The sequence below is a fragment of the Euleptes europaea genome, chromosome 16 (genome assembly GCF_029931775.1).
Source record: "Euleptes europaea isolate rEulEur1 chromosome 16, rEulEur1.hap1, whole genome shotgun sequence".
Taxonomy (NCBI): Eukaryota; Metazoa; Chordata; class Lepidosauria; order Squamata; family Sphaerodactylidae; genus Euleptes; species Euleptes europaea.
The window spans coordinates 31,666,053-31,693,739 of record NC_079327.1 but is presented as its reverse complement, the minus strand read 5'-3'; the positions used below and the strand labels follow the sequence as shown (position 1 = coordinate 31,693,739).

At 43.4% G+C, this 27,687-nt stretch overlaps 1 protein-coding gene across 1 annotated transcript; it reads left to right on the top strand.

The window, feature by feature from the left end:
- Nucleotides 1-581: 581 nt before the first annotated feature.
- TMEM182 (transmembrane protein 182) lies at nucleotides 582-25,690 on the top strand. The gene is made up of 5 exons (XM_056861887.1): nucleotides 582-722; nucleotides 1,059-1,158; nucleotides 9,409-9,507; nucleotides 19,568-19,705; nucleotides 25,418-25,690. Exons 1-5 carry the CDS (start codon nucleotides 582-584, stop codon nucleotides 25,639-25,641), a joined length of 702 nt encoding a protein of 233 aa, XP_056717865.1. The 3' UTR covers nucleotides 25,642-25,690.
- The last annotated feature ends 1,997 nt before the right edge of the window (nucleotides 25,691-27,687 follow it).

Sequence of the window (27,687 nt, the reverse complement as noted above, 5' to 3'; positions counted from 1 at the left end):
ACACACACACATAAGCCTACATTCCTTGGGTCTCAGTCTTGCACTGTGCTTTTGGTGTTTGTCCCTAACTGAGCATGTACATTCCTTGCCTGCTAATGGGAGGAGACACAGAGATTGCAGGTAGTACCTCTTGGAAGTGCTTGCCATCGCTGGTATTGAAACCCAACCTGTGCTAAATAACAAGAGCACAAGTAACTTTATCCCCCTTCCACGTCTGTTGATGCAGCCAGTGCAACAATATTTCAAGTCAATACCCAGCTAAGGGAAGGTCAGCTATTTTGGGCTGGCCACGCCTAGCTAAGAGAACTAGTGAAAGTTCTTTCATGGAGTGTTCAAAAATAGAAGCCTCTATCCATCTGCTAGGTTTCAAGCACTTTAATGGAACACATATCAAACTGCAGCAAGGGTGGAAAATCCCGTCAAAGAAGATTAAAAAAAAAACTTCTTCAGAGACTTTCCCCACCAGCACTTCCGGTCCTGTGTTTTAATCCTCTTCTAACTTTTTCTAAGTAGGATTTTTTCCTAGATATCTAAGTCTAATTGTAAATAGATCACCCTTTTTTTAAAAAAAAGAATCCACAATGAAACTAAGCGTTGCAATCTTTTTTGGAGGTTTGTTCGGAGCTTTTGGGATTTTGTTATTTCTGGTTGCTTTTGGAACTGATTACTGGCTCCTTGCTACAGAAGTTGGAAGGTGTTCAGAAGGGTTGAATGACACCAGGGTTAGTATACATTTTTTCTTCTCAGCATGCCCTCGTGCACGGAATGATCTCTCATGGGTGGGGACTGTCCTCTGTAATGTGGGGCTGCTCTAATTCTCATTAGATCTAAATCTCATTAATATTTTGAAGATCATTTCATTTATTTTGCATTAGTTGGATTTATTATATTCAAAATAACTGAGAGATAAAGGAAACTTTCCCCGCCCCATTTATATGGATTTTTTTGGACAAAAATTATGTATTGAAATTTTTGTTATTTGTTGTCCATATTTACAGCGGAGAGTACAGCGCATGTGTTCACAGGGATAAAATATAAAGTGTGTTTATTTTATGCAGGAAGAGATTACTGCTTACCACCATGAAGGTTTCTTCTGGAGGTGCTGGTTTGCTGGGAGCATAGAGGAGAATACTAACAGTATTTGGAAATTCTGGTACAGTAAGTATCCTGGTTTCACAATATAATTATAGAGTGAATGAGTGCTTCCTTTCCAGTTATGTAACCTTGGCAGCATTCACCCAAAGTGAGCAATGTGTATAATGCTTCACATTCTTGAAGTTGCAATGTAGCAATTAGAGTGTTAGACTACAACCAAGGAGACCAGTGTTCAGATCCTTATTGTACCATGAAGCTCATTAGCCATGCCACCTGAAGTAGAGTTGCACCCCTTTAAGTATAGTTAAGTCAATGGGCTTAGAAGGGTGTAACTCTGCTTGCCATAGCGCTGTAGGTGACCTTGGGCCAGTCACTTACTCTCAACCAAACCACACAGGGTTGTTCTGGGGATAAAATGGTGGAGTGGAGAACCTTGAACTCGTTGCAGGAAAAGGCCTATTTCATTTTTATTCTAGTGGTCCTGGTTGTAATAAATAAGAGTCACTAGAGAAGACAGTCATGCTAGGAAAAGTTGAGGGCAGCAGGAAAAGAGGAAGACCCAACGAGAGATGGATTGACTAGAGAAGACAGTCATGCTAGGAAAAGTTGAGGGCAGCAGGAAAAGAAGAAGACCCAACAAGAGATGGATTGACTAGAGAAGACAGTCATGCTAGGAAAAGTTGAGGGCAGCAGGAAAAGAGGAAGACCCAACAAGAGATGGACTGACTCAATAAAGGAAGCCACAGCCCTCAATTTGCAAGACCTGAGCAAGGCTGTCAAAGATAGGACGTTTTGGAGGACATTGATTCATAGGGTCGCCATGAGTTGGAAGCGACTTGACGGCACTTAACACACACACACAATAAATGTATGGCACCCAGAACAGGAGTGGTTACATTATGGCCTAGGAGCTGCTTGAGGGCGATGAGCCTTCCAAGTATCATACTTGAGAGCCTGTGTCAAAAGTGAATGGATGTGGACGATCAGTCACAGAGTGCCTCTATGTAGGTGGGACAATGCATGTAGCACAAAGGTGCCACATATGGACAATGTATGTAGCGCAAAGGTTTGTCCTTGTTCCCTGCTCCTCTCTCTCCTTTCAGCCAGAAGACTAGTGCTGATGGATATGGAAAAAAAAGAGTGAGCACAATGGCATGGTAAGCTAGATGGCAAGATAGGAGGAAACAGCAAATGACACAGAGAGAAACGTCTCAGTATTCTAAAGTTGACTGAGGGAAAGATCTGACAATATCACGTACACGTACACATACCTTTATTGGCATAATCACAATGCTTTAGACAAAGATCCAAACAGAATACAGATAAAACACCCTGCAAATTGGGAAGATACAGTAATATTCCATATAGATTATAATATTACAAAATATACTAATTAAAAGCAGTTTTGATCTTAATCACTTTTGCGAGAAATTGAGCCACCATCTCAGTTATTTCAGGAGTTGAATCATTCAGGGGGAATTGACATTTCAGTTCATTGTTCAGAGATCTTTTGGTAGCTAGTAGAGTAGATAACCATCTTTTGCGTGTGCATTCATATAGCGTTCTAAGATTATATGATCAACGGAGTGATCTGACAATATCCATGTGATCAATTCACAGGGTTTTAAATCTTGCCCTGTGCAATTTTTTTTAAAAAACCCTTTATTTACAATTTGTCTAGTTTAATAAAATATAATCCAACAATACCACACTAGAATTGGCAGCAATAAAATTTGGAAAATGCAATACAATAACACATAAATAAAAGCTATAGCTTATATGTTATTTGCTGTAAAGGTCTTGGAGCAAATGAAATAGGTCAGATTTTTGCAACAGACAAAATAAACAAAGCAGCACAAAGAATATGAAAAGCATTGGCTAGTGCACTTAAAAGAACTAAGACGTCTATTTTCTGGCACCTGAAGCCACTGGCTTGCACTAACCACTGGCCTATTCATTCAGGATCAAATAATCGTAGATGAACTATTTTTCCTAGAACCAGCCTTGCCCTGTGCAATTTTAAGGGCTCCCTCTTGTTGAAAGGAGCATTGAGAGGATGTATCCCAGTAAGACCACCCAGTAAGAAGACTATATGGAGACTGGATACTGATCTGCCTCACAAGGTTGTTGTGAAGTTTGGAACTAGTGTATTTGGACTTTCATGAGGAATACCACAGGAATGAAAAGTAGTACATAAAAAGTGTCAAAAGCATATGTATATGAAGGAGGAATAATTTAGCAACCCAAGTTAGTTGTGGGATGTTCTGTTTATATTTGTGAAATAGAGTGGGACTCCTGATGTTTGCCAAAGATAACCGTGGAACGCTTCACAGTAAATATCTATGGCCACTTCAATGAGCGATGAGCAAAGTGCCACATGAGTCATGTGGCATAAATAGGGTTGCTAGGCCTGGCCTGGCCACCAGTGGGAGACTGGGGTGCATAGGAACATGGGAGCATCAGAAGTGGTGTGATGTCACTTCTGGGAAAACCCAGAAGTAACATCACATCTCTATTAATCACCAAAAAGTCTATGGTAGAACCATAAAAAATTGACCGGGTTTTGCTGGAAAGGATGGGCTTTTCCTGATGGAATGTTTTCATTGGTTCTGACCCATACTGCTTCAGTTTACCTCCTGATTTCTGCACACAGTTTTGTGCCTTCAGTTTTCACTTTTTTCTTCCCTGGATTTTTTTTTTTTTTTTGTTCTTATGAGGCCACTTTTACATTGGTGTTTTTCTGGAAGCCGATTTTGAGTTGGCTTTTTCCTCATGTGTAATGCTTCTGTCGATTTTCTTTGTCCTCCCACTCCCACATAGCCCCAGCCCACTTTTCAATGACTGGATTGTGATAGTCAAATCATTTCCTCTCTCCCCCCCCACACCCAGAAGACAAGTAGATTTGGGTGTTTTTGTGTGTGTTTTTTTAAAGCCACTAAAATATTGATATATTGCTAGAGTGTTGTAACTATAGGCTTAACAGGTTCTCTGAATTTCCAGCTTTCATTTTTTTTTTTAAAAAGTAAGTCTCTAGTTTCTTCCCTCGTGGAGCGATGCCTTTTTCCTTATATCTCCACAAGGGAAGGTTCTAGAGACATACTTTAAAAAAAGTTACAACACTCTAGTATATCAATATTTAGTGCCTTAAAAAAAGGGGGGTACTGTGATGCCACCGATGCCCCCACTGATGACAACAGCACCATCCCTTGAAAATCCACATTATTTAAGGCATGTGCAGAAGAAAATAAATGGACTCCATAACTGTGAAAATGTAGAGGGCAGATCTGCAGAACAACCAATGCCAAACTGATTCCAATGCTTCTGGATCAACTCCCAAGAAAATCAGGAGTTAGTTGGGTGTACAGAAAAGTCCCACAATCTCACAGATGGTTTTTTTTTAATTTCCCTCTGGCTGCTAAAGTGGTGGTGCATAGTGCCCACTGGGTGGGGAAGATCTCCCACTCCCAGTGCGCATATGGCAACCCTGGATATAAAGGAAAGCTCCAAGTTCTCACCCAACCTCTGCAACTCCAGAATGACAAAGCTATTGCATATAGGCTTACCCGGTCTTGCAGATCCACCAGCGGGAGCTTTTCTTTGGCGCACGATGCGCTCGTGCTCCTGGCGCGATGCGCCCACGTGCCTGGCACGACGCTTGCGCGTGTGCAGCGTGATGCACCAAGTCACTTGTGGTTTTACCTGGAAGCGATGTGGATGCTCTATCATTCTCTGCCGAAACTTTATGGTTTCTATAGAATTTCGGCGAAAACTGCTAGAGCGTCTGCGTCACTTCCAGGTAAAACCGAAAGGGACGTGGACGCGCAGCGCGGGCGCAAGGGCACGTGTGTATGCGTTGCCCGCTGGCCCTCAGGTGGTTGGCAGGCAGCCCAGTAGATTGGCGGGATTTTACCCGCCACCACCGGGCACTTGGCAACCCTAATTGTATAGCTTTTTTCTGAGAGGTACATAATGACAAGATCATAACCCAATCCCAATGCATTCCACTTGTCAATCAGAAAGAGAAGTTTTGGTTGGAGGTTTGAAAGTAAGGATGAAAGATCCCAACCCATCTCAATTCATTCCAACAGCCTTTTGGAAAGACAGATTTTGGTCTTTTTTCAGATAAAGGATAATGTTATTATTCCGAGACCTCTATTCATGTATGTCTGGCCACATTTGTGTAGTCCCTGAAGATCTGTCTGTAATTAGCCTTTGCTTTAATGCATACCAGTAGCCATTTTTTGTCATTTACTTTCTTACTCCCCCATTCTGGGAATGGGTGTTGGGAAAAACATTGGCAATACTACTAGGGTGGAGTTTACAGAAAACCTACCTTGGGATGGCCAGGAGAAAGATGGGTACATAAAATACTTTCAGTAAATAAAACACTTGTAATGGAGAGAAAGCATCTTTTAAGGGTCTTGGCTATACACAGGTTTTAATGTAAGGATCTTATGAATCTTCAGCATTCTAGGCATCACTGGAAATCAATAATGTTTCTTGGATGTGTGGGCGATCTGGCTGCGACATCTGTCACCCCACTGATCGCCAGGGTTGATTCGGCTGATCTGGCTGGCTAGGCGGGTGTCCCCTCCCTCCCTCCCCGCTCCATGTGCGTCCCTCCTGAAGCTGCGTGCTCGGTGGAAGAGGACGACCATCCCAGATAGAAGGAGTGTACCGTTCTTCGGTCAAGGGTTATCACTCAATAATGTTGCTTTGGAATTTCCATAAATTTTCATTTGCTTGCTTGTCTTAAAATGCCAAGGTATGTGCTCAATGAAATCCCAGTCAGAATAACTTGGAGGAAGATTAACCTTTAGGAAATGTTCAGATGCTCTAAAAACTCCTTCCTGTGTAGTTGTTATCTTTCCCAGTCAAAGGGGATCTTCAGCTCTCCATCTACTAGCATGTGAACTATTTATCATTTGGTGTAGTTGCTTTCTCTCTCAACTACCCTAAATCATAAGGGGCTTTTGCAGTGTGATTTGTATAACTCCAAAAGGCCATGTTAAAATTACAGGAAACAAGTATTTTTTCTTGATTTAGAATTTTGGACTCTGGATCGTTTTCTGTAGTTGCTCCAACCCATTGGCATTCTCTTTCAGAGGAAGTTAGAAGAGCTAGTTTTTGATGCATTTTGATATGGATCTCCCTCTAAAAGAAGAAAAAAGCCTGTCTTCTTAGACCTGGGCCTTTTATGCCCTAGATATACCTAGGTAATCCTAGGATTACCAACCTCCAGGCAATAGCCGGAGTTCTCCTACTATTCCAACTGATCTCCAGCCGATAGAAATCAGCTCCCCTGGAGAAAATGGCTTTGGCAATTGGACTCTATGGCACTGAAGTCCCTCCCCTCCCTAAACCCCCTCCTCCTTAGCCTCCTCCCAAAAAACCTCCCGCTGGTTGCGAAGAGGAACCTGGCATCCCTACTATTTCCCCTGTGGTCACCCTCCCCCCGACTGCTTTGGGGTTTTGCTTTGATTATGCATGCCTTTTCCGACCATCAGAGGTCGCCTCATTCTCCTTGCGCATTTCCACGCGTTTTGCCCGCATTTTCTGGATGCTGGCTAAACAGAAATCCATAAAATGTGGGCAAAACATGCAGGGAGAGTGAGATGACCTCTGACGGTCGGAAAATGCAAGCATAATCAAAGAAAAGTCCAAAAGTAGTTGGCGAGGTGACTGCAAGGAAACAGCCATGCATAAATGACCCAACTTTTCACTGATATGTTTTTATGAATCCTGTTGAGAAGTGTTTTTGGATTGAACCTTGTTTCTAGTGTACTATATTCATGTGCTTAGAGATTTTATCGGAGCCTTCCAAATGGAGACAGGCTTGTATAGTTTCCCTGTTGCTGCTTCCGCTGCTAATACAGCACAGTGGCAACACAGCATGATTTCCTGGTAGTCTTTTTAAATTGGTGATTTAACAGAGTTATAGTGGTATACTGTTATATTAAAATAAGCATCAGGTCCCCTCAGATCCCAGTTTTCTTTTTCTTTTTTAAAGTAACTCTTTAGCCGTAGCCTTTGGCCATCCTGCCTTGTTGCCTGCTACTGCCTTGGGCATTAGCAGGAAGAAATGGTGGTGGAGGTGGTGGTGGTAGTGAAATGTGCGCCAGCACTGTGCTGGTGCGCTTAAACAACTTCTGGTAAAAACTTCTGGTAAAAACCAGAAGTGACATGGCAGATGCTCTAACTTTTTTTTTGCAAAAACTCTACGGTAAAACCATATGGTAAAAATGTTAGAGCGTCTGCCATATCACTTCTTTCTTTTATCGCAGATACACTCCCAGGCACAGGCAATGGGGCTCCCACAGGAGGGTTAGAACAATTCACCCATGGAGAGGATGCCCACCACCTACTGTACCAGTGACATGGAATTTGCCATTTGCCATCAGAGAACCACCAAGAGAAGCTACAAGTAACATCTGTTGTGCAGCCTAAAGACAAATATGCCCTTTCCCACTTTACAAAGGATACCAAGGAGTTCATGAACACGTCTTTGGTCGGACCAGAACCAACGGGTTGAAATTAAATCAAAAGAGTTTCTGTCTAGACATTAGGAAGAATTTTCTAACAGAGCGGTTCCTCAGTGGAACAGGCTTCCTCGAGAGGTGGTAAGCTCTCCTTCCCTGGAGGTTTTTAAGAAGAGGTTAGATGGCCATCTGTCAGCAATGCTGATTCTGTGATCTTAGGCAGATGATGAGAGGGAGGACATCTTGGCCATCTTCTGGTCTCTAGGGGTGTGGAGGGGGGAGGTAGTTGTGAATTTCCTGCATTGTGCAGGGGGCTGGACTTGATGGCCCTGGTGGTCCCTTCCAACTCTATGATTCTATGATTCTGAGAACGGGCACCTCCCACCTCCCATATACCCAGTCCTGCCTCTGGGAGATTTGTTGGGGCATTAGCAGTACACTAGGACTGGCTACTACCCAGATTTTATTTTTTTAAATTTCCTCCCAACTGCATTTATATATGCCAATTATACTTGCAGCAATGCTGAATGTAATATTACTTTTTTATTTTTTAATAAAAATTTTAAAAAATAAATAAGAAGTGACCTGAGTGTGCCGGATCAACACTCGCTGGCATGCCAGGCCTTTCCCCCCATTTTCCATCCTGTGGTCGCTTGCTGTGGCCTGGCAGCCTTACTCTCATCTGAAAGGAATGGGCAGATGGTGTGTCCTTGTGAACAGAAAGTCCAGCATGGATTCTGGAAGAGACACACAGAGAGGAGCAAACAGTCACAGCTTGAGCGGGCTGAATCATTTGGGTTGTGTGCAGACTTTGTCTCTCTCAATCTCTTTGGGGTTTGGGGTGGAGCGGCAGATCTGGGGTGGGGTGGCCCTGCCTCTATGCCTCCACCTATTCTCCACTTTTATATTTGTAGGATTGAAAATATTGTTTAAATGCAGCAGTGGCCAATGGAGCACAGGTATGGGTGACTCCTCAGCTCCTACAGGGTTGTTATGAGAGTCCGTGGGGAAAGCAGGTCCGTACAAGCTGCCTTGAGCTCTTTGGAGGAATGGTGGGATAAAAAATGCCTTGTATATTTGTAAATGAAGTATATATTACAAAATGTCACAAGTCTCCAGTGCTCTCTCTGTTAAAGGGAGCCAGTCTAGGTAAGTGCTAGTCCTAGAACGTCCCATGACTCTGACATAGGGTTGCCAACTCTGGGCTGGGAAATTCAATTGACAAAGCCGCCATTTTCTCCAGGTGAACTGATCTCTATCGGCTGGAGGTCAGTTGTAATATCAGGAGATCTCCAGCTACTACCTGGAGGTTGGCAACCTACCTGGAGATCAGTTGCAATTCTGGGAGAACTCCAGGCTCCACTTGGCGGTTGGCAATCCAGGAGTCTGAGACTGGGTAGGGTTGCCAACCTCCAGGTACTAGCTGGAGATTTCCTGCTATTATAGTTGATCTCCAGCCAACAGAGATCAGGTCACCTGGAGAAAATGACCGCTTTGGCAATTGGACTCTATGGCATTGAAGTCCCTCCCCTGCCCAAATCCCGCACTCCTCAGGCTTTGCCCCAAAAACCTTCTGCTGGTGGTGAAGAGGAACCTGGCAACCCTAGAAGTGGGGCACACATAACAGTATATTATGGATTGTTTCTTGATATTCGTAACCCATCATGATGTCTTAGTAACTAAGTAAATGGAAGTAAGTAAATGGAAATAAGTAAAATAGAAGCCAATCCATTATTTACCAAGCCTGCTTAGATGTTTGTGCTTGAGTAGGATAAAAGTTCTGTCTTGATGTAAATGGAGAACAAGACTGTTAACATGTTATGCTTTTTTTCAGCTAACCAGGCACCGTCTAAAAACTGCACCCATGCCTATCTCTCTCCATTTCCATTCTTCCAAGATGAACACAATTCAACTGCCTATGATTCAGCAATTAGTGAGTATTTTCTTGGTCACCAGGGTTTTCCGAGGGTTATTAGGGTTAGCCGGTGACTGTCTGTTACTGCAAAGAGGATGATGGACTAATAGGACAATCCCAAGTATACTTACCCCTTCTAAGCCCGTTGACAGTTTAGGACTGCACTATTGAGGTACCTTATCAAGCGATGGAACTCTTATGCCCTTTTGGGTGCCAAAAACTTTGATTTTTCAGGATAATTACTTGGAAAATTTAAAGGCCAAACTATCACACAACATATATGAAGCTTGGCAATGAACACTGCGCCCAGTTTCAACAAACATGGGAAAAGAATTATCCTGCTGGGTCAGATTTAAAAAGTTGATTTTGTCCAATGCTGCACGAATGGTGCAACCTTCCTATATTCAAATCGGCCAGTGTTCACTTTGTTTTCAGTTATACCAGAAATGAATCCGTAATTGACCATGTTTTCCGACCTGATATCCTATTTCAGGAGTTTTTATTATTCATGTCGTTTACGTATTATAATCTTGAGTTGCAAAACCAGCAACATGTGTCTGTCCACAAAGGTTGGATACTGTCTCATGCAAGTATACAGATGCTGGTAAAACATGTTTAGAATAAGAGCCATCTTAAAGAATTATAATGGATCAAATATCTATAGAATTCCATTGACCTAATTACCACCACAAGAAAGTAGCTGCCTCTGTGGGACCACCTCTCCTGGTATGTTCTGCCTCTCCTAGTATGTCCCCAAAAGAAGGTTAAGATCATCTAATACCAACTAACTGGTGGTCCCTGGCCTGAGGAATGTCTGGCTGGCCTCAACAAGGGCCAGGGCTTTTTCTGCCCTGGCCCCAGCCTGGTGGAACAGTCTTTCTGATGAGACCAGGGCCCTGGGGGACCTTATGGAGTTTTGCAGGGCCTGTAAAATGGAACTGTTCCACCAGGCATACGGTTGCGGTAAAGTTGCCAACTGCCAGGTAGTAGCAGGAGATCTCCTGCTAATTCAACTGATCTCCAGCCGATAGAGATCAGATCACCTGGAGAAAAATGGCCGCTTTGGCAATTGAACTCTATGGCATTGAAGTCCCTCCTCTCCCCAAACCCCGCCCTCTTCAGGCTCCACCCCAAAATCTCCCGCCGGTTGAGGAGAGGGACCTGGCAACCCTAGGCTGAGGCCAGATATGGTCCTTACTTAGGGTTGCCAACCTCCAGGTAGTAGCTGGAGATCTCCTGCTATTACAACTGATCTCCAGCCGATAGAGATCAGTTCCCCTGGAGAAAATGGCCGCTTTGTCAATTGTACTCTATGGCACTGAAGTCCCTCCCCTCCATAAACCCCGCCCTCCTTAGGCTCTGTCCCAAAAAACTCCTGCTGGTTGCGAAGAGGGACCTGACAACCCTATCCTTACTAGAAATGCTGGCCTCCCTCTTTGCCACTTGCGGGAGGTTTTTGGGGTGGAGCCTTAGGAGGGCAGGGTTTGGGGAGGGGAGGGACTTCAATGCCATAGAGTCCAATTGCCAAAGCGGCCATTTTCTCCAGGTGAACTGATCTCGATTGGCTGGAGATCAGTGGTAACTGCAGGAGGTCTCCAGCTGGTACCTGGAGGTTGGCAATCCTACCCGCCGCTGCCAAACAACTGCCTGCAGGCCATAATATGGCCTATATTGCAATGTTAGAAATCACAATTTTAATTACTTAGGGCAGTTTTAACTTATTGTCATTTGTGATTTTATGGTTCTTATTGTATGTTTTATAGTTTGTGTGAGCCGCTCTGAGCCCAGCTTGTGTGATCCGCTCTGAGCCCAGTACTGTGGGTTATAAGATTGATACAATAATAAATAAATAAATAAATAATTCTGAGTTAGACCATTGGGCTGCCTACTACTACTGCTAAGCAAGGGGTCCTCTGCAAAGTCTGTCTTAAATTTATTTATAGAAATTGATTATATACTGGGTTGAATCCAGCCTGCTTTTGCACTGAATTGTATCCAATTCCTCTCCACTCCCCTATCCATCTAGCTTTTGTTCATGCACTTTCCTTGATCCCCAGCATAGCCTTTTTGCATGGTTGATGGAGACCATTCCACCTATGATCAACAGCAGAAAAGCTGGTTGGATCCAATGTAATGCCTTCTTAAGCATTTTCTTATTATTGAAGTAATCATGGTGCGTAGACATTGATATGGATTATTTTTGATTAAATGTTTTGGTTTAATTATTATTGATGCTTCAGATTTATTTATATCTTTTAAAATCTATGCTGATGCAGAGGTCACACCGCCTCCAGAGGCATTTTGGTCCACCCCCCTTAGGGTTGCCCACCAATTCAGTTTAACCTCTTGCTGGTTTTCCTGACACTCTCTCTACACACTAGAGTTGCCGGGTCCCTCTTCGCCACCTGTGGGAGGTTTTGGGGGTAGAGCCTGAGGACGGTGGAGTTTGGGGAGGGAAAGGACATCAATGCCATGGAGTCCAATTGCCAAAGCGGCCATTTTCTCCAGGTGAACTGATCTCTATTGGCTGGAAATCAGTTGTAATAGCAGATCTCCACTACTACTTTGAGGTTGGCAACCCTGCTACACACAAACACACACACAAACACACACACAAATGATACTGGAAAGAAACTAAGCTCAGGAATACACATCTTTATTTACTTTATATAGGCCAATCTTATTGCATATTTATGATTTTAAGATTTCCATAGCAAATAGCAAGACAAGGCCTGCAGACATTGCTGGACTACATAATGTGGGCGCAAAATGGGATTTAAGGTACACCAAGGGATCCTGCGATATCCTGTCCTCGGTTACCCAGTCCCTAATTTTATGCCTGATTTCGAATGAATGAAATATGTGGTATAGTATTTGTCACCCTTGCTCACAATGTGTGCACACTGCAGTTTATCGATGTTCCAAGTCTTGTGCATGCATTACATTTCTCATCATATTTATCATAGCTCATAGATGGCATTCCATTTCTCTTCCAAGTGTCTCCTGTTACATCCCTTGATTCTAGCTGCAGTGACGCGAAGTACTTTTTATATGTCCTTTTCAAAACTGGGCAGAAAATGAAAGCAGCAAGTTTTATAACCTTAGAGATACTTACTTGGAAGTTCAAGTAAACCTGCATAGGATTGCAGCGTTTATCACTAATTAGTGAAAATTCATCACAGGCATGGGGGCTGCCTGTAGGGTTGCCAGATGGCTTGGAATGGTGGGCAATTGTCTGCCAATCCATCTGTCGGCTCATAGCAAGGATTGCATGCATGCGGTCGTGAGCAACGCGATCCCTTCACTTCTGGTTTACTTTAGGAAGCACCGCAACTCGAAGGGACGATTTACCACTCAAATGGGGGTTTGAGTGGTGAATCGTCCCATTGTGCAGCGGAAATAAACCAGAATTGACGGGATCATGTCACTCATGGCTGCACACGTGCGATCCCCGCCCCAAAAAATCTCATGCCGGAGGATAGGGGGGATCTGGCAACCCCAGCTGTCTGATGCTCAACCAATTCTGATAAAGCAGAACAGCTTGTTACCCAAATCGGTCTACACACGTCAGTGCCACAATCAGGAAAGCATCCCCTTGCTAACATGGAACAAACACATCTTCTTTGGATACTTCAGTACTTGGGATCTTAGCTTGTGTATACCAAGCTCCAGATTCAGATCAACACTCAGAAAAACGGGGGGGGGGGAATCTTAAACTGTAGTGTTTTTTTTTATGAACAGAAGAGAAACCAAGTTAATTTAAGCAATATGGTACAGCAAAATGGAAGCTACTGAATGGAAAAATGCAAAACAGCAAATAAAGCACAAAAACCTTTCCCTAAAGAGTCTTCATGCCTACAAGGGGGAATGAACCTATTAAAGACAAGGAAACACACAAGTCTGTTCTTGAAGAGAAGCGGAGGTGTCCTCCGCCATGAAGAAGGAGCTTTGGGAGGGAACTGGAACTGACCAGGAGGGGGGAGGGAAGAGTGGCAGGTTCATGGGGCGAAGAGTTGAGATCGAAGAGATGAGGGGCCAATCATAAGGCTGGGGTAACAGTATAAGTTGCTACTGGCTCCAAAACTGGCTCCAAAAATTGGGGTTGAAGGAGGAAATATTTATACCTTTTTGCCTGGGATGAGGAATGGAAGGGGTGTTGACACTGGAGTGTAGAGATAATAAAATTGAGATCTTTCAAGGATGAGCCAGCCTGAAAAGAATCCCTTTTCTGTTTGGTAAAGGGAAGTTTTCCTTTTGTGCATGAGAAGTATAAAAAATGTTCCCTTAGGGAGACTGGGCAGTTAAACCTATGGTCAGGTACTTGTCACAATTGAAGAAGTGATGGAACCTTCCTGTCCAGGCGTTTATATACTGAGGAAATTGCTGGAACTGGCCTGTTGCTTATTGCTTTGGAAATCTGGGATGTTAGTGAAGATCAAATTATTTGGGAGGGGGCTCCGAGGGGGCTCCGGGTTTAGCACGAGCTTTGTATTTAGTAACCTCCAGGTACTAGCTGGAGATCTCCTGCTATTACAACTGATCTCCAGCCGTTAGAGATCAATTCACCTAGAGAAAATGGCCGCTTTGGCAATTGGGCTCTATGGCACTGAAGTCCCTCCCCTCCCCAAACCCCGCCCTCCTCAGGCTGTACCCCAAAACCTACAGCCAGTGGCGAAGAGGGACCTGGCAACCCTATTCATGGAAGTTCTTTGGATCCAGTAGCCTTGGTTTTAGTCTCTTTCCCTTCCATAGGTTAGAAGTGCTAGTTGGATGATTGCTAGTTGGATGATTCATGCTCATCCAACTAGCAAACTTCTTCGTTTTAGTGGTAAAGGGGCCCTTTACCACTAAAACTAAGAGGAATAAGGCCCCTCGCGAGGCGGAACTTCCGGTTCTAAACCAGAAGTGACGCCGCGGCATGCACGCGCTAGTGCACGTTTGCCCGCCGACCCTCAGGTGGGCAGAGGGGTAAATGGCTGGGGGTTTGCCTGCCACCAGCAGGCACCTGGCACCCTTACTCAGGGCTTACATCTCCTACTTACAGTGACCTGAGTTTCTTTACATGCTCACACTTTGCTAGATGGGGACTAGATGGACATCAGTATTGTTGTATGAAGGGCGTTAAAGGAATAATCTATTAGTTGCAGGGCTGGTGATGTCACTATGGCAAACCTCAGACTGATGTACAGCCCATCCGTCGGATCCTCTTGTACCATTCCAGGCTGCAGGATATTTTTAGCTCTGTGTAACATTGCCAAAGCAAGTGCTGTGACATGACAGAGAAAAATGTTGTGGAGCTAAGTTATGGAAACTATTCTCTTCAATCATGTTGCAACACAGAGTAGTCTGGCTTCAAATGCATAGCACTGGCTGAGTTACTATGCTTCTTTCCTACATCCTTCTACTTTTACTATAGGAAATATCTTGAATATGAAAATTGCAAGTATGTCTGTTCTAGAGGGGGATAATTTAGCTCTTAAGAATAGCACCTAGTGTTATGATTACCCAATCATCCTCAGAGTAGTTTAAATTATACAAACACAGGTGGGCTTATGCAGAAGGTTGAAATAAAATATTCTGGGCACCAATTGATTTGTATTTCATTATTTAATTGGACTTGTAATTAGACCTGTTACTAGGGTTGCCAACCTCCAGGTACTTGCTGGAGATCTCCTGCTATTACAACTGATCTCCAGCCAAAAGAGATCAGTTCACCAGGAGAAAATGGCCACGTTGGCAATTGGACTCTATGGCATTGAAGTCCCTCCCCTCCTCAAATCCCTCCCTTCTCAGGCTCCACCCCAAAAACCTCTCATCATTCGTGCCTTTCCGTGGCTCTGGGGGGGCATTTTTGGAGGTAGATGTCCCAAACTTTCAGATGTCCCAAACTTTGAGGTGACCCTTCTTGCAAGAACCCCCATGTTTTGTTAAGATTGGATCAGGGGGGCCTGAGATATGGGGCCTGGAAGGGGTCCCCCCTCCTTAATGTGCATCTTTATTCCATTAAAAACACATTCGCGCCTTTCCACGGCTCCGGGGGGGGCATTTTTGGGAGGTAGACGTCCCAAACTTTCAGCGTATCTTGAGGTGACCCTTCTTGCAAGAACCCCCAAGCTTTGTGAAGATTGGATTAGGGCCCCCCGAGATATGCGGTCCCCCCCATCCACCCAGTGGAATGAATAGAAATAAATAGACCGTTTGGACTCGGAGTTTGCAAAACCATGCAAAGGAACATGTGACACGACCTTGGGAGTTTGCAAAGCATGGAAAGGGACAGAGGCGCACTAGCTATGCATAAGGAGCAGGTGGGGGTGGAATTTCCCCTTTTGCATCGGACTCGGGAGTCGGGACTCGGGACCGGGCAAATGCATTGTTTAAGTCACAATTTGAAAACCAGTTTTGAGCAAGCATCAATAGACCTAACCGATCTTATGAATGAGGGAAAACCTGAGGACACACAACTGAAGCCCCTCACCCTCAAACCAGGGAGAGAGAGAGAGGCGCGAGTGGACACACACACACCCAGTCAGAACGGGTGAAGCCCCCCCTCAAACCAGTATGGTGCGGCTCAACCCCAAATGGGAAAAAACCTAAGAGGAGGAGGCGCGGCCCGGGTGCCAAGCAAAGAGAGACTCGCTAGCCGCCGCACAGACTCAACTTTACACTTTAAAAGTAGAACACACACTTACGCAGAGGCAAGTGGGCACACCCCCCTCGGCAGAACGTGTGAAAGCCCCATTAGGCTTCCCCCCCACCCACAGAAACTGCTCTTCCACACACACACACTCAGACTCTGCTTCCCCCCCCACACACACACAGGAAAAAAATTATAGAGAAAAGCCCCAAAATGGGTCTTACTGTGGATGTCTTCTCAGGAGTAATTCAATATGATTTACGCACGGGAGGTTTTGCCTTGGATTTGCCGCTCTCTAGATGCACAGGATCATGCCTGCTCGCAATCATTCCAGTGGGTGAATGGGGGGGGGGACCGCATATCTTGGGCCCCCCTGATCCAATCTTCACAAAACTTGGGGGTTCTTGCAAGAAGGGTCACCTCAAGCTACGCTGAAAGTCTACCTCCAAAAATGCCCCCCGAGCCGCAGAAAGGCATGAATGTGTTTTTAATGGAATAAAGATGCACATTAAGGAGGGGGGACCCCTTCCGAACCCCATATCTCGAGCCCCCCTGATCCAATCTTCACAAAACTTGGGGGTTCTTGCAAGAAGGGTCACCTCAAGCTACGCTGAAAGTTTGGGACGTCTACCTCCAAAAATGCCCCCCGAGCCATGGAAAGGCATGAATGTGTTTTTAATGGAATAAAGATGTACATTAAGGAGGGGGGACCCCTTCCGAACCCCATATCTCGAGCCCCCCGATCCAATCTTCACAAAACTTGGGGGTTCTTGCAATAAGGATCGCCTCAAGCTACGCTGAAAGTTTGGGACGTCTACCTCCAAAAATGCCGCCCCCTGAGCCACGGAAAGGCACGAATGTGTTTTTAATGGAATAAAGATGCACATTAAGGAGGGGGGACCCCTAACGGGCACCATATCTCAGGCCCCCCTGATACAATCTTCACAAAACATGGGGGTTCTTGCAAGAAGGGTCACTTCAAGCTACGCTGAAAGTTTGGGACCTCTACTTTCAAACATGCCCCCCCCCCAGAGCCACGGAAAGGCACAAATGTGCACCCCCCCCACGGGGATCTCTCTTTCTCACAAACTCTTTCTCTCCCCGGGCTGTGCAGCAGCTGGGCTCACGCACTCAACCGTGACTGATTGGCCAGAAGAAGACCCAGCTTGGCCACCGATTGGCCGCAGAAGAATGCTGCTTACTAATTGACGGTTATGCTGCTGATTCTGAGCCCCCGAATTTGCTGGATTTATTTGGTGCGCCCCGAACTCACCGAATTCGGCTCGTCGTTTTCCCGCCTTTTTTGAATTCTGTTCCATCCGAACTGAAAACCGCCGAATCAGGGGAAATTCAGCTGTTTTTCGGTTCAGGACGAACCTAATCGACAGCCCTACATAAAACTGACTGCCATCCTTTTCCAAATGAAAAAAGTAATGTACATTTGATCTTTAAATTCCAGAAACCAGGGAGGAACAAAGCAAGTCTGCAGCAAAATATCATTTAGCGATTGAATGGTAAAAAAAAACAAAAAAGAGGAAAAAAGATAAAAGATAACACATTCATATTTTCATTACTAAAATCCTGATACTAACACATAGTTAGACTATACTTAGTGATATTTCCAGTTGCTTCTGCCGTTCTTTCCCCCTCACATTATCAAGGACTATGTTCTTTTCCTAAGAGTCATGACAGTCAAACAAATTTCAGTCAGTTTAAATGTGGACATTGCCATACATAGAAGGTAGGGTTGCCAACCTCCAGGTAGAGATCAGTTCACCTGGAGAAAATGGCTGCTTTGGCAATTGGACTCTATGGCATTGAAGTCCCTCTTCTCCCCAAACCCTGCCCTCCTCAGGCTCCGTCCCAAAAATCTCCAGGTGTTTCCCAACCCAGAGCTGGCAACTTTAGTTGAAAGTGTCATTCTGCATGGATAGCTTTTTGTATATGTTTATCAGGGCATTTTTAAGGCCAGGTTAAAATATTTCTGTTGAATAAATTTTGGTTTTCTTTTGCCCTTTTGCTGTCACCACAACAGATATTCAATAAGCAGTGAATTTAGAAATAATTTAATAGACAATAAAAGAAAAACCCATTAAAAAAATTTCAAGCTGGTGCAGTCTTTATCTTTAAAAATAATGAAATCATTTCCAATCAATTATAATAAAATAAGGATGTACAGAATATGAAAAATTACATTTAAAAAAAACACAGGGAATGAAATTAAATTATATGGAATGAATTATAAGGAATGAAAGCATTTCACGATCAACATATTTAATAAAATAATATCTACATTGAGGATAATATACAATATAGATTGCTGGAATTTTATACATTGTAAAATTGATCAGATACCTATTCACATAAAATTGTTGAATGACTATAAGATGTCTTAGCTCAGTGTTATTAATACTATATATTTTATTAAATGACTTTTGATACCACTTATTGCTTGAAATACATGACTTTTTTTTGGCTTATCTCATAGTTTTTTAGCTCTACAGACCATGACAACTCGTAATTTGTCTAATAGGAGGAATTAATATGCCTATGGTACAATGTCTAAAATGAATTTATTTCCATAGCTATCATCTTTCTAAAGTGTCTCCGAAAATAGATGTACAATTTAAGCAGCTAAATTATTGTTATGAACAATTTTTTTTTTGGCTGCAGTATGTCACAGAACTCCAGCTCATTTATTACCAGATGCCTCCATTAATTCAGCTCAGCTTGCCCTTGCCTCAATGAGATTTTGTACTTTTGATGTTTCAGTTGAAAAATATACAAATAACTGTTCTACTATTTCTGAATGCCTCTTCAATGACCAGTAAACTTGACTGTGTTTTTGAATATATTTTTTTGCCTTGTTACTCTGTTGCTGGTTCAGTTTTGTTTTTTGGGGGGAAAAATCACATGTACATACAATTTTTTAAAAGTAAGTTGAACGATCATTTTTTTTTAAAAAGAGCCTGTATTTTAAAGAATTTTTTTTTTTGCGTTTCTAGGCCCTAACTTAAGAATTTCCTTATGTACTTCCTTTGTAATCTCTGTTTCTACTTTGGTAAAATAAATTTTATCTATCAAAACCATAAAATTATCTACAAGAATCTTGGCAACTGTTCAGCACACCATTTTATGAACAATTTCCATTGACCAAGTAAATGAACTTATTAACCACATGCATATATTCTGTAGACATGAAGCAACAGGGTTTCATAGTGTTCTAACACACATCATTATATTCCAAGATCATCTGATAGGATTTGGCATTAAAACCTAATGAAGGACATATGGTGTCTAGATTGCTGTTATACAGGAAGCAGTGCAGAAACAAATTCAGCTTGCTAATGAGAAAAATGAAAACGAGTGAGGGGAAGCCTTATAAAATTGCTAAGCTTTTGATAAACCCACTTTTCTGTTTCTTTTCCCCTTGGGAATATACAGTTTATCGTGGTTTCTGGTCAGTTCTCCTGCTCCTGGGAGTGGTCACGGTGGTCTTCGCTAGTTTCTTCATCATCTGTGCTGCACCTTTTGGCAGTCATGTCCTCTACAAAGTGGGGGGAGGCTTTTTCATTACTGCTGGTAAGTGTATTCTTCAAGTCCGCAACCTCCATCCTGAATATGTGCAGTTGTCAAAACAAATAAACAAACAAAAAACCAAATACACATTCTGGTGAATATTGTGTTCTTGACTCAAAGAAACTGATTTTAATGTTTTAATTAAAAAAACAACACACAGTTTACTGGGAATTTCTCCAGCACAAATCTAATTGAAAGGTATAATGCTGACTGAAAGAGCTCATAATGCATCTGCTATTCATTTCGACAGGAGATGGGCAGGAGACATTCTGGCTGCACTGTGCTCAGTAACTCTTGCACAACTATATATATAGTTATATAAAGTTTTTTTCACTGTTTAAAAAGAATTCATGAACATCTGGTTCATAAACACAATGCATGACTAATTTTTAGTTTTATGCTGTACATAAATTGGGACATAAATTTCTACAATGTCATCAATGGACATGTATATAAGAAATGGATACGCAGTGTTTTCGTAAGATCATATCATACAGCCCATTCCTGAAGTGGGGGGTGGACAACAGCATGGGAACCGGTGTGACCCCTACGGCAGCATCCATGCCACTTGCACCATGCAAACTGGCAAAGACACTGGCATAGGGTAACTTACGCCGGCCCCCAATGGACGCCGGTGGCTGTGTGGTGCTCTGGCACTGGTGCTACTTACCGGCAGCGTTTTCCTGGTGCCAGCACCCAGGGGGTGTTGCCAGGGCATAGGTGCCTTTAGGCAGCTTCGTCAGCCTTTTCGGGCTGGGAACGCGTCATTTTGCAGGCGTTCGGTTACCCCTGCAAAATCATAGCATAGCCCTGTGGAACTCTATGGGGAGTTCCACGGTACTCCCCACCAAAAAGTGCTTTTAAATTTTTTTGGGCTTGCTGCACTAGCAGCCAGCCACTCTGGAGGCAGTACAGCTGTGCTACCTTTGGACACCTCCTAACTGCTCCCCCTTCGGGAATGGGCTGTTCGGGTGATCCTTTAGAGTTCCACCATCATATAGGACATTTATAGAATGGATTCCTGGTGTTTGATGGTTGGAAGAAATGTAATGGCAAAGGACAGAAGGGTGGCTACTGAGAATTCTGGAGATCTTCCTCACACAACTCTCTTGATACCGCAGGAGATCCATAATCACACAACTTCCTCACACAACTCTACGTTTGCTGTTCTGAAGTCAATGGAGAAAGAATGGGATAAAATTGTACTTGGTAGGTGGCAGAATTTGACCTCTGTCATGGTGGGCTCCTGTTGTTCTTTGCCTCGGTTTTTATTTCCTCTCTCTCCCCCCCCCCCCCGGTTAGAGCATTGGACGCAGATCTGGGAGAGCCGCATTGGTTGTAAGACACTTTGGGTCCCCACTGGGAAGAAAAGTGGGGTATAACTGAAGCCAGATAAATGTGATTATTGTTGCCCTTATCTACCCCTATCTTCACACTATGCATCAATGCATAGTTAAATTGTGGAACTCCCTGCCCCAGGATGTGGTGATGATGGCTTCCAACTTGGAAGGCTTTCAGAGGGGAGTGGACATGTTCATGGAGGATGGGGCTATCCATGGCTACTAGTCAAAATAAATTCTAGTCATGATGCATACCTACTCTCTCCAGTCTCAGAGGAGCATGCCTATTATATGAGGTGCGGTGGAACACAGGCAGGATGGTGCTGCTGCAGTCATCTTGTTTGTGGGCTTCGTAGAGGCACCTGGTTGCCACTGTGTGAACAGACTGCTGGACTTGACCGAACTTGGTCTGATCCAGCAGGGCCTTTATGTTCTATGATCTTTATGTTGATGAGCTGAGTAAGTCTGGACTACAAGACCCAAGTGTATTTAAGCCTACAGGATTTTGACTTGAGTCTGGCATACCTGTGTTCAAATTTATGCTTGGCCAAGGAAGTTCACTGTTTGATTTCATGGCCAAGTCAATAGCCTCAGTTTCCTTAATAAGTAAAATAATTACATCATCCTACCAAGATGATGAAAACAATAAATACTGTTCCACATTAACTGTAAATAGCTGTTCATGCCATATCTGTGATCTGAATTAAGGCTGACCATGCAGCTATTTGACTTTTTAAAATGTTGGAATGAGTTGATCATGGATCTCCTGCGGTATTGTCCAGTTAATACTTCAGCTATTGGTTTCTGTTTTTACTCAGTTCTTGCTAAATTATGCTGTTAGATATATCTGCTCATTGTGATTGCCGTCACTTGAACCCTATAAACAGAAGATACCTGGAACCTCAACAGCTGAATTTGTCTCTTCTAGTTAAATATACAAAAAGTATCAATATGTACACTGACAACAGCCCCAGTGAGAAGAAAAGCTACGAGGTAAACACGTGAACAAAACGATTGCTTAGTTCTAAATTTACTAAAGGCACCAGCCTGGGGCTCCTGTCACTCTGCTCAGCACCTGTTGACTTAATGCCTGTAGAGTGGAAGCTTTGTGCTTTAAACCACCCTTTGCTGCTGACAAGTGAAAGGCATTTCTACGTGGGAAGAATGAGTACTAAAGGCCAGGAAATTGCTCTAAAAGTCATAGGCATTTCTGAAGGGTCGATGGGCTCCCCCCCTTTCTGAAATAAGCACAAGTATATGTGTGAAAAGAGATTCAAAAGAATAAATGTTAATGACAGAAACAACTGACCTTAGAGAAATCATGTCTTATCTCACTGCACAGCACTGGGTATCAAACGTGAGACTTCTTTAAATATAAAAATAGCAAAATAGAAAAGGCGCGTGGTGGGGAAAGAGAATGAGTGTTCATTTTGTCCTAATCTCTCTCTGACACATATTTTATTTTAGAAATAAATTTATCCATCCATTTGCGATTTGTTGCCGTTCTCTTAAATTCGGTTACATTGAACAACAGACATTTGTGCCCTGAGCAAAGGTCTAACCAGCTGAAAGCGTAGAAACGGGTTGCAGTCTGAAATGTTTCTAAAAATGCATGCTGCTTAAAGCCAATGGTAAGCCTGAGAGCAACCTCAGCCACCGAGGTCGGAAGCGTTGGCTACGGCTGTTCCTGACAATTGTCAGCATAAGAGGCGAAATAACAGTTACCCCCACATAAATAATGCATCGTATTTGGCACATTCCCTGTCACAAGGAACTGACAATTAGATTTGCACTGGGTTCTTTCTGGGCTTTCGAAGCATGCCTAATGTTCTGAAGGAAGAGATAATGATAGTTCAGGGATATGGGAATGAGTGGCTGCAGAAAATTGTTTGAATGTTATTCCACAGTTTTGTATACGGATGATGGTAATTCAGTCTGTCACGTAGTCATTAGCTGTTTTAGGACTTTTCCGGCGCAATTCTCGGGTGAGTTTCTCCCTTTCAAAGGTCTTACACTGGAGTAACCCTGCCTAGGAGTTATGTCCCTGAAATCAGTGGCATTAAAAAGGTATAACTCTGTTTAAGATTTCACTGTTACAGCCCATTCCTCAGAATTGGGCCGAAACTCTTTAGGAGGCGGTGTGACCTCGCCGCCAGTGTAAGTACATGTAATCGTGTGATTGCATGTACTTACGCTGGCGGTGAGGCCAGACCCGCCGGCAGGCGAGCATTGCGGGACCGCGCCTCGCCCCTCTGCCGGCGTGGCCTCTCTGTGGCGCTGGCAATGGCGTAGAGAGGCCGTGCCGGCACAGGGGGGGCGGGCCAGGGGGAGGAGCCGCTTCCTCCCCCCTTTCGGCCACTTCCGCCAGCGCCGGAAATGGCAGTGCTGCACCTGCTTTTTAGCAGGCATAGACTCGCTGTTCCCTATGGGGCGAAAGGCCCCAGTTAAAAACAAAACAAACAAACAAAAAAAAACAGTGAAGCCGAGTACGGGAATTGGCTTAGGAAGAGGCACCGCTGCACCTCTTTCCCGCCATCCCCGTACGCCTCAGCTCAGAAATGGGCTGTAAGAGTAGTTTATATTTCTTGCACACTAGAAGATAGTAACTTCAGATCCAAACATATATTGTAAAAAAATATGCTTCAGCAGCCCAATTCTATAAGCCCCCAGGTGATGTAGCATTCCCATCCTACATACAAGGATAGTTATGACAGCCTGTGGCATTGGGCTAGTGGTGAAAGCCCTGAATCCTAAATTGGCTTCAAACGCCAGTGCAATGCCACAGGCTGTCATGATGAGCTAGCAGTGCAAGATGCCCAACAACGATAGGTGGCAGTATCAAAAGCAGTATAAGGTAGGAGGCAAGAAATTGGGCTACAATGGCCCATGAAACCAGAAACAGCCTGTCAGTGAAGTGAGACATCCTCTTTAGGCTGTGGATTTGCAGCAATATGCAGAATGGCCAGGTAGAAAACAGACTCACTCAACCATAGGTGCCAATTCACTGGGAGATTCGCCTGCTCAAGTTTCATTGCAACAAATGCGAGCCATACAAGGTACCGTGTGTTGTACAGTTTCCTGTTCACTTCTTCAGGGCTTGTGCGGGAGAATCGCTTGTGCCCTGTGTTAATTAGCTAGCATGGGTGGAGGGCAGGCAGGAGATACCATTTCCTTTTTCTGCCTCAGGCACCAGAAGGTTTCAGTCTTAATGAAGGAGAATAATGTTAGAGACTTAACCTTAGGTACTTAACCTAAGTACCATCACGGGGTCACTACTGCCCCAAACTGTCAATATTGTTCTGTTAGCTACTGTGCTATTGAACAAACAAACATTTAACAACTTTTTTCCCCAACCATTTTTTCTATTTAAAAATATTTCTATGCTACCTATTAATCCATGGGTTTCTGACCCATCGCATGTTGTGGAATGTGGTTTGTGTCCCGCGTTTTCACCTCTGCCTGGAAGACAGCTTTAAAGGGGAGAAAGTGCATTTATTTCCTGTGAAAGCAGAAGTATTTAACAATGCAGCCCTAAGCAGAGTTGTACCCAAGTCCCATGGATTTCAATGGACTTACAAGGGTGTAACTGCTTAGTTCAGTGTAGGTCTTAAAATAAGGAACTGTAGGCCAAGGGAGAAGGGGAGGGATACATATGGGAACAAATCTGCAGAATATTCATGTCCACAACAACAAACCATGGTTTATTGTTACATATAACCTATGCCATTAACTCAGTAATCTTTATGAAAACCTTGTAAGGTCCAATATTTCATAAGGCAATTGAGGCTGACATGCTACTGTTTTCTGGGGTTACCTGAGCGGACAGATGGACCAGGGATTTCCCAGTGCACAGCTCATGGTAGACATAGTAGGAGGTATTGTCGAAGGCTTTCACGGTCAGAGTTCATCAGTTCTTGTAGGTTATCTGGGCTGTGTAACCGTGGTCTTGGTATTTTCTGTCCTGACGTTTCGCCAGCAGCTGTGGCAGGCATCTTCAGAGGAGTAACACTGGAGACACTGTCCTTCAGTGTTACTCCTCTGAAGATGCCTGCCACAGCTGCTGGCGAAACGTCAGGACAGAAAATACCAAGACCACGGTTACACAGCCCAGATAACCTACAAGAACAGATAGTAGGAGGTGTTTTTGACACAGGTTTGCTATGTGTGGTGACACTTGCTTTTAGGGTAGAAAATACTGAAGTTTCACTCAGCCAACTCTTTGTCTTTCCATTACGGTATTGAAGGCTAGTAAGACCACAATAATATTAAGAGCTTCATCTGACAGTGCCTAGCCTTTCACCAGACTCCCAGGTCCTTCCAAGGTATTTCCATTCTATATACTAATCTTTACTATCTTTTTCTTCCCCTTCTGTAGGCATCTTGTTCACAGTGGTGGTTGTGATGTATGTCATCTGGCTCCAGGCAATGGCTGATCTCAATAACTATGTGACCACAAAGAAAATAGACTGTCCAGACTTTGCTATCTATGTACGCTATGGGTGGTCTTTTATTTTGGCTGGAGTAGGCATATTTTTTGCTATGTTTTCAGGAATGCTGTTCCTATTGGTAGGGCGTACAATTCACCTGCACTCTAATTAATCCATTGCCAAGTATTTCAATGATTGGAATCGTGGTGAAGCTTCACTGGAAAACCATTTTCCTATATCCATCTCCCTTCTGGACCTGCTTAGGTGACCCTGCATGGTTTTTCTTAAACGACACAAAAATCCCTCTGAAATCCCACCCTTCAGTCTTGTCAAACTCCTTCAAATCTTTATGAATTGCATGCTAGTCTTTCCCCTCATGCCATACGTTTTGCAATTTTTACATTTCTTTGCTGAAAATGGAAACAACAACAACATGAAATGGTTCAGATAATAATTATATTTTGGATAAGGGACAATTCAACAGTTACCATCTGAAAGAAAACACACATGTAATAAAGTCCCACATCTTTTCCACTGGCATTAATCTCTAGAAGGAAGGAGCAAGTATCCCAGACTGTGGTGGCATAATGCCAACGGGCACATAAGATCTGAGGCAAGTACTGAAGGCTCTTCAAGACTAAAGCTTTGTACGAGCCCTGGAGGGTCCAAACAACCATACAAACATGTAGTTATCAGCAACAAAAACTTCAATGAGGTAGGTAACCAGGAAAGCTCAGTCTAAGAAAGGATGGAAAATAATAAAGGGGTGACTCCTTAACTAGGCATTTTGAGTTTGCCACTTGAATAGGAATGTAGCGGTTCCAGGCTCTTCATCCCAGGACTCACCATCACAGTCAATATTGATAATCACAGTCAATATTAAATTCTTTACCTTTGGTTTCAGTCTGATAGTTCCTTGCTCCAACTTCTAGAATCCCTGGTGGCTGCAGAACTCAGACTCGTCAAACCTGTTCTGTCTCTCTTCCTTCTCTTGCTCTCTCTCTTCTCCCCTCAGGAGAAAAGCCACTGTTTCTTAGGCAGAGCCAGGGGCTGTTAGAAGATGTACTCCCTACTGTCAAAATTACTATTACAAGAGGTAGAGATTTCCCCTTCCAGAATTCTCCTACCCCTCACTTTGTTCCATGTTTCCAGGCAGGCAAGATTCCTTAGTTGTACTAGCACCACCACACATCCATCAAACACCTTGCTCTCTAAGGAGCTCCACTTGGCTCATGTTTTCAGTGGGTACTCTACTCGACAAATGGATGGTTTTCTCTTTCCATTCTCTTGCATCATGTTCATGCTGGGATTCTTTTTTTCACAAGGGGAGAAGATCCACACATTTTTTTTGTGCTCAGATCAGAATATCCACTGCTAGAGATAAATGACAGAAATAAACTCAGCTTTTATTTGGTCAAGTTTGTGATACGTGTGTGTATGTGTGCCGCCTTGGATATCTTGCATCAGTGGGAAGCTAAGGAATGGAGAAGATTGTAAAAAGACCACCGGCACACTTTTTGGGGAAATTAATGTGGGCATTAGTGTTTCTTTACTAAGAGCGTAATATGTGAATTGGCCCTTATAAAGAAGAGAGGAGTGATTGTTTAAAATGTTCCATAAAGGATCTTAATACCCTATTCTCTCTTTATGTTTTAAAACTTGGCATTAATTTTAATATGAACAATATTTCTGCTTGTAAAAATAATCTACAGTTGCCCAGGTAGTGCTGTAGTGACTGTAACAGAAGATGGGTTGCTTTGATGCTGCTATGAAACAGCACCATGTGGTCCAAATAATAGATAGTTGTAACTAGTTCATTCATACATGCACATCAGTTGATTACTGTACACCTAGTAGTAACTGAAGCATGAATGGGCTCCATCAAAATGTACTGGACTTGAGGTGATATGAAAATGTATTCAGCAGCGTTAAATCTGTAATAGCCTAGTCACACATGGAAATCATTACCGCAGGCTGCAGACAACATGCAAGTATGAACAAGTAATGAACACACATGTGTGCACCAACCTTTATTTTATTGAAAATTAAATTCAAGAAAACCAAAAATGTTATGGGTCATCTAATCCACTCCTTTGCAAAAACAGGACTCAAAAACTATACATGATTTTCTTGTGTTGACTGTTGAGTTTTCCTCCTTCCTTCTGTCCTTCTTTTCTTTTCCCAGCTGTAGTGTATGTCTTGGCTCATTTGGCATGTT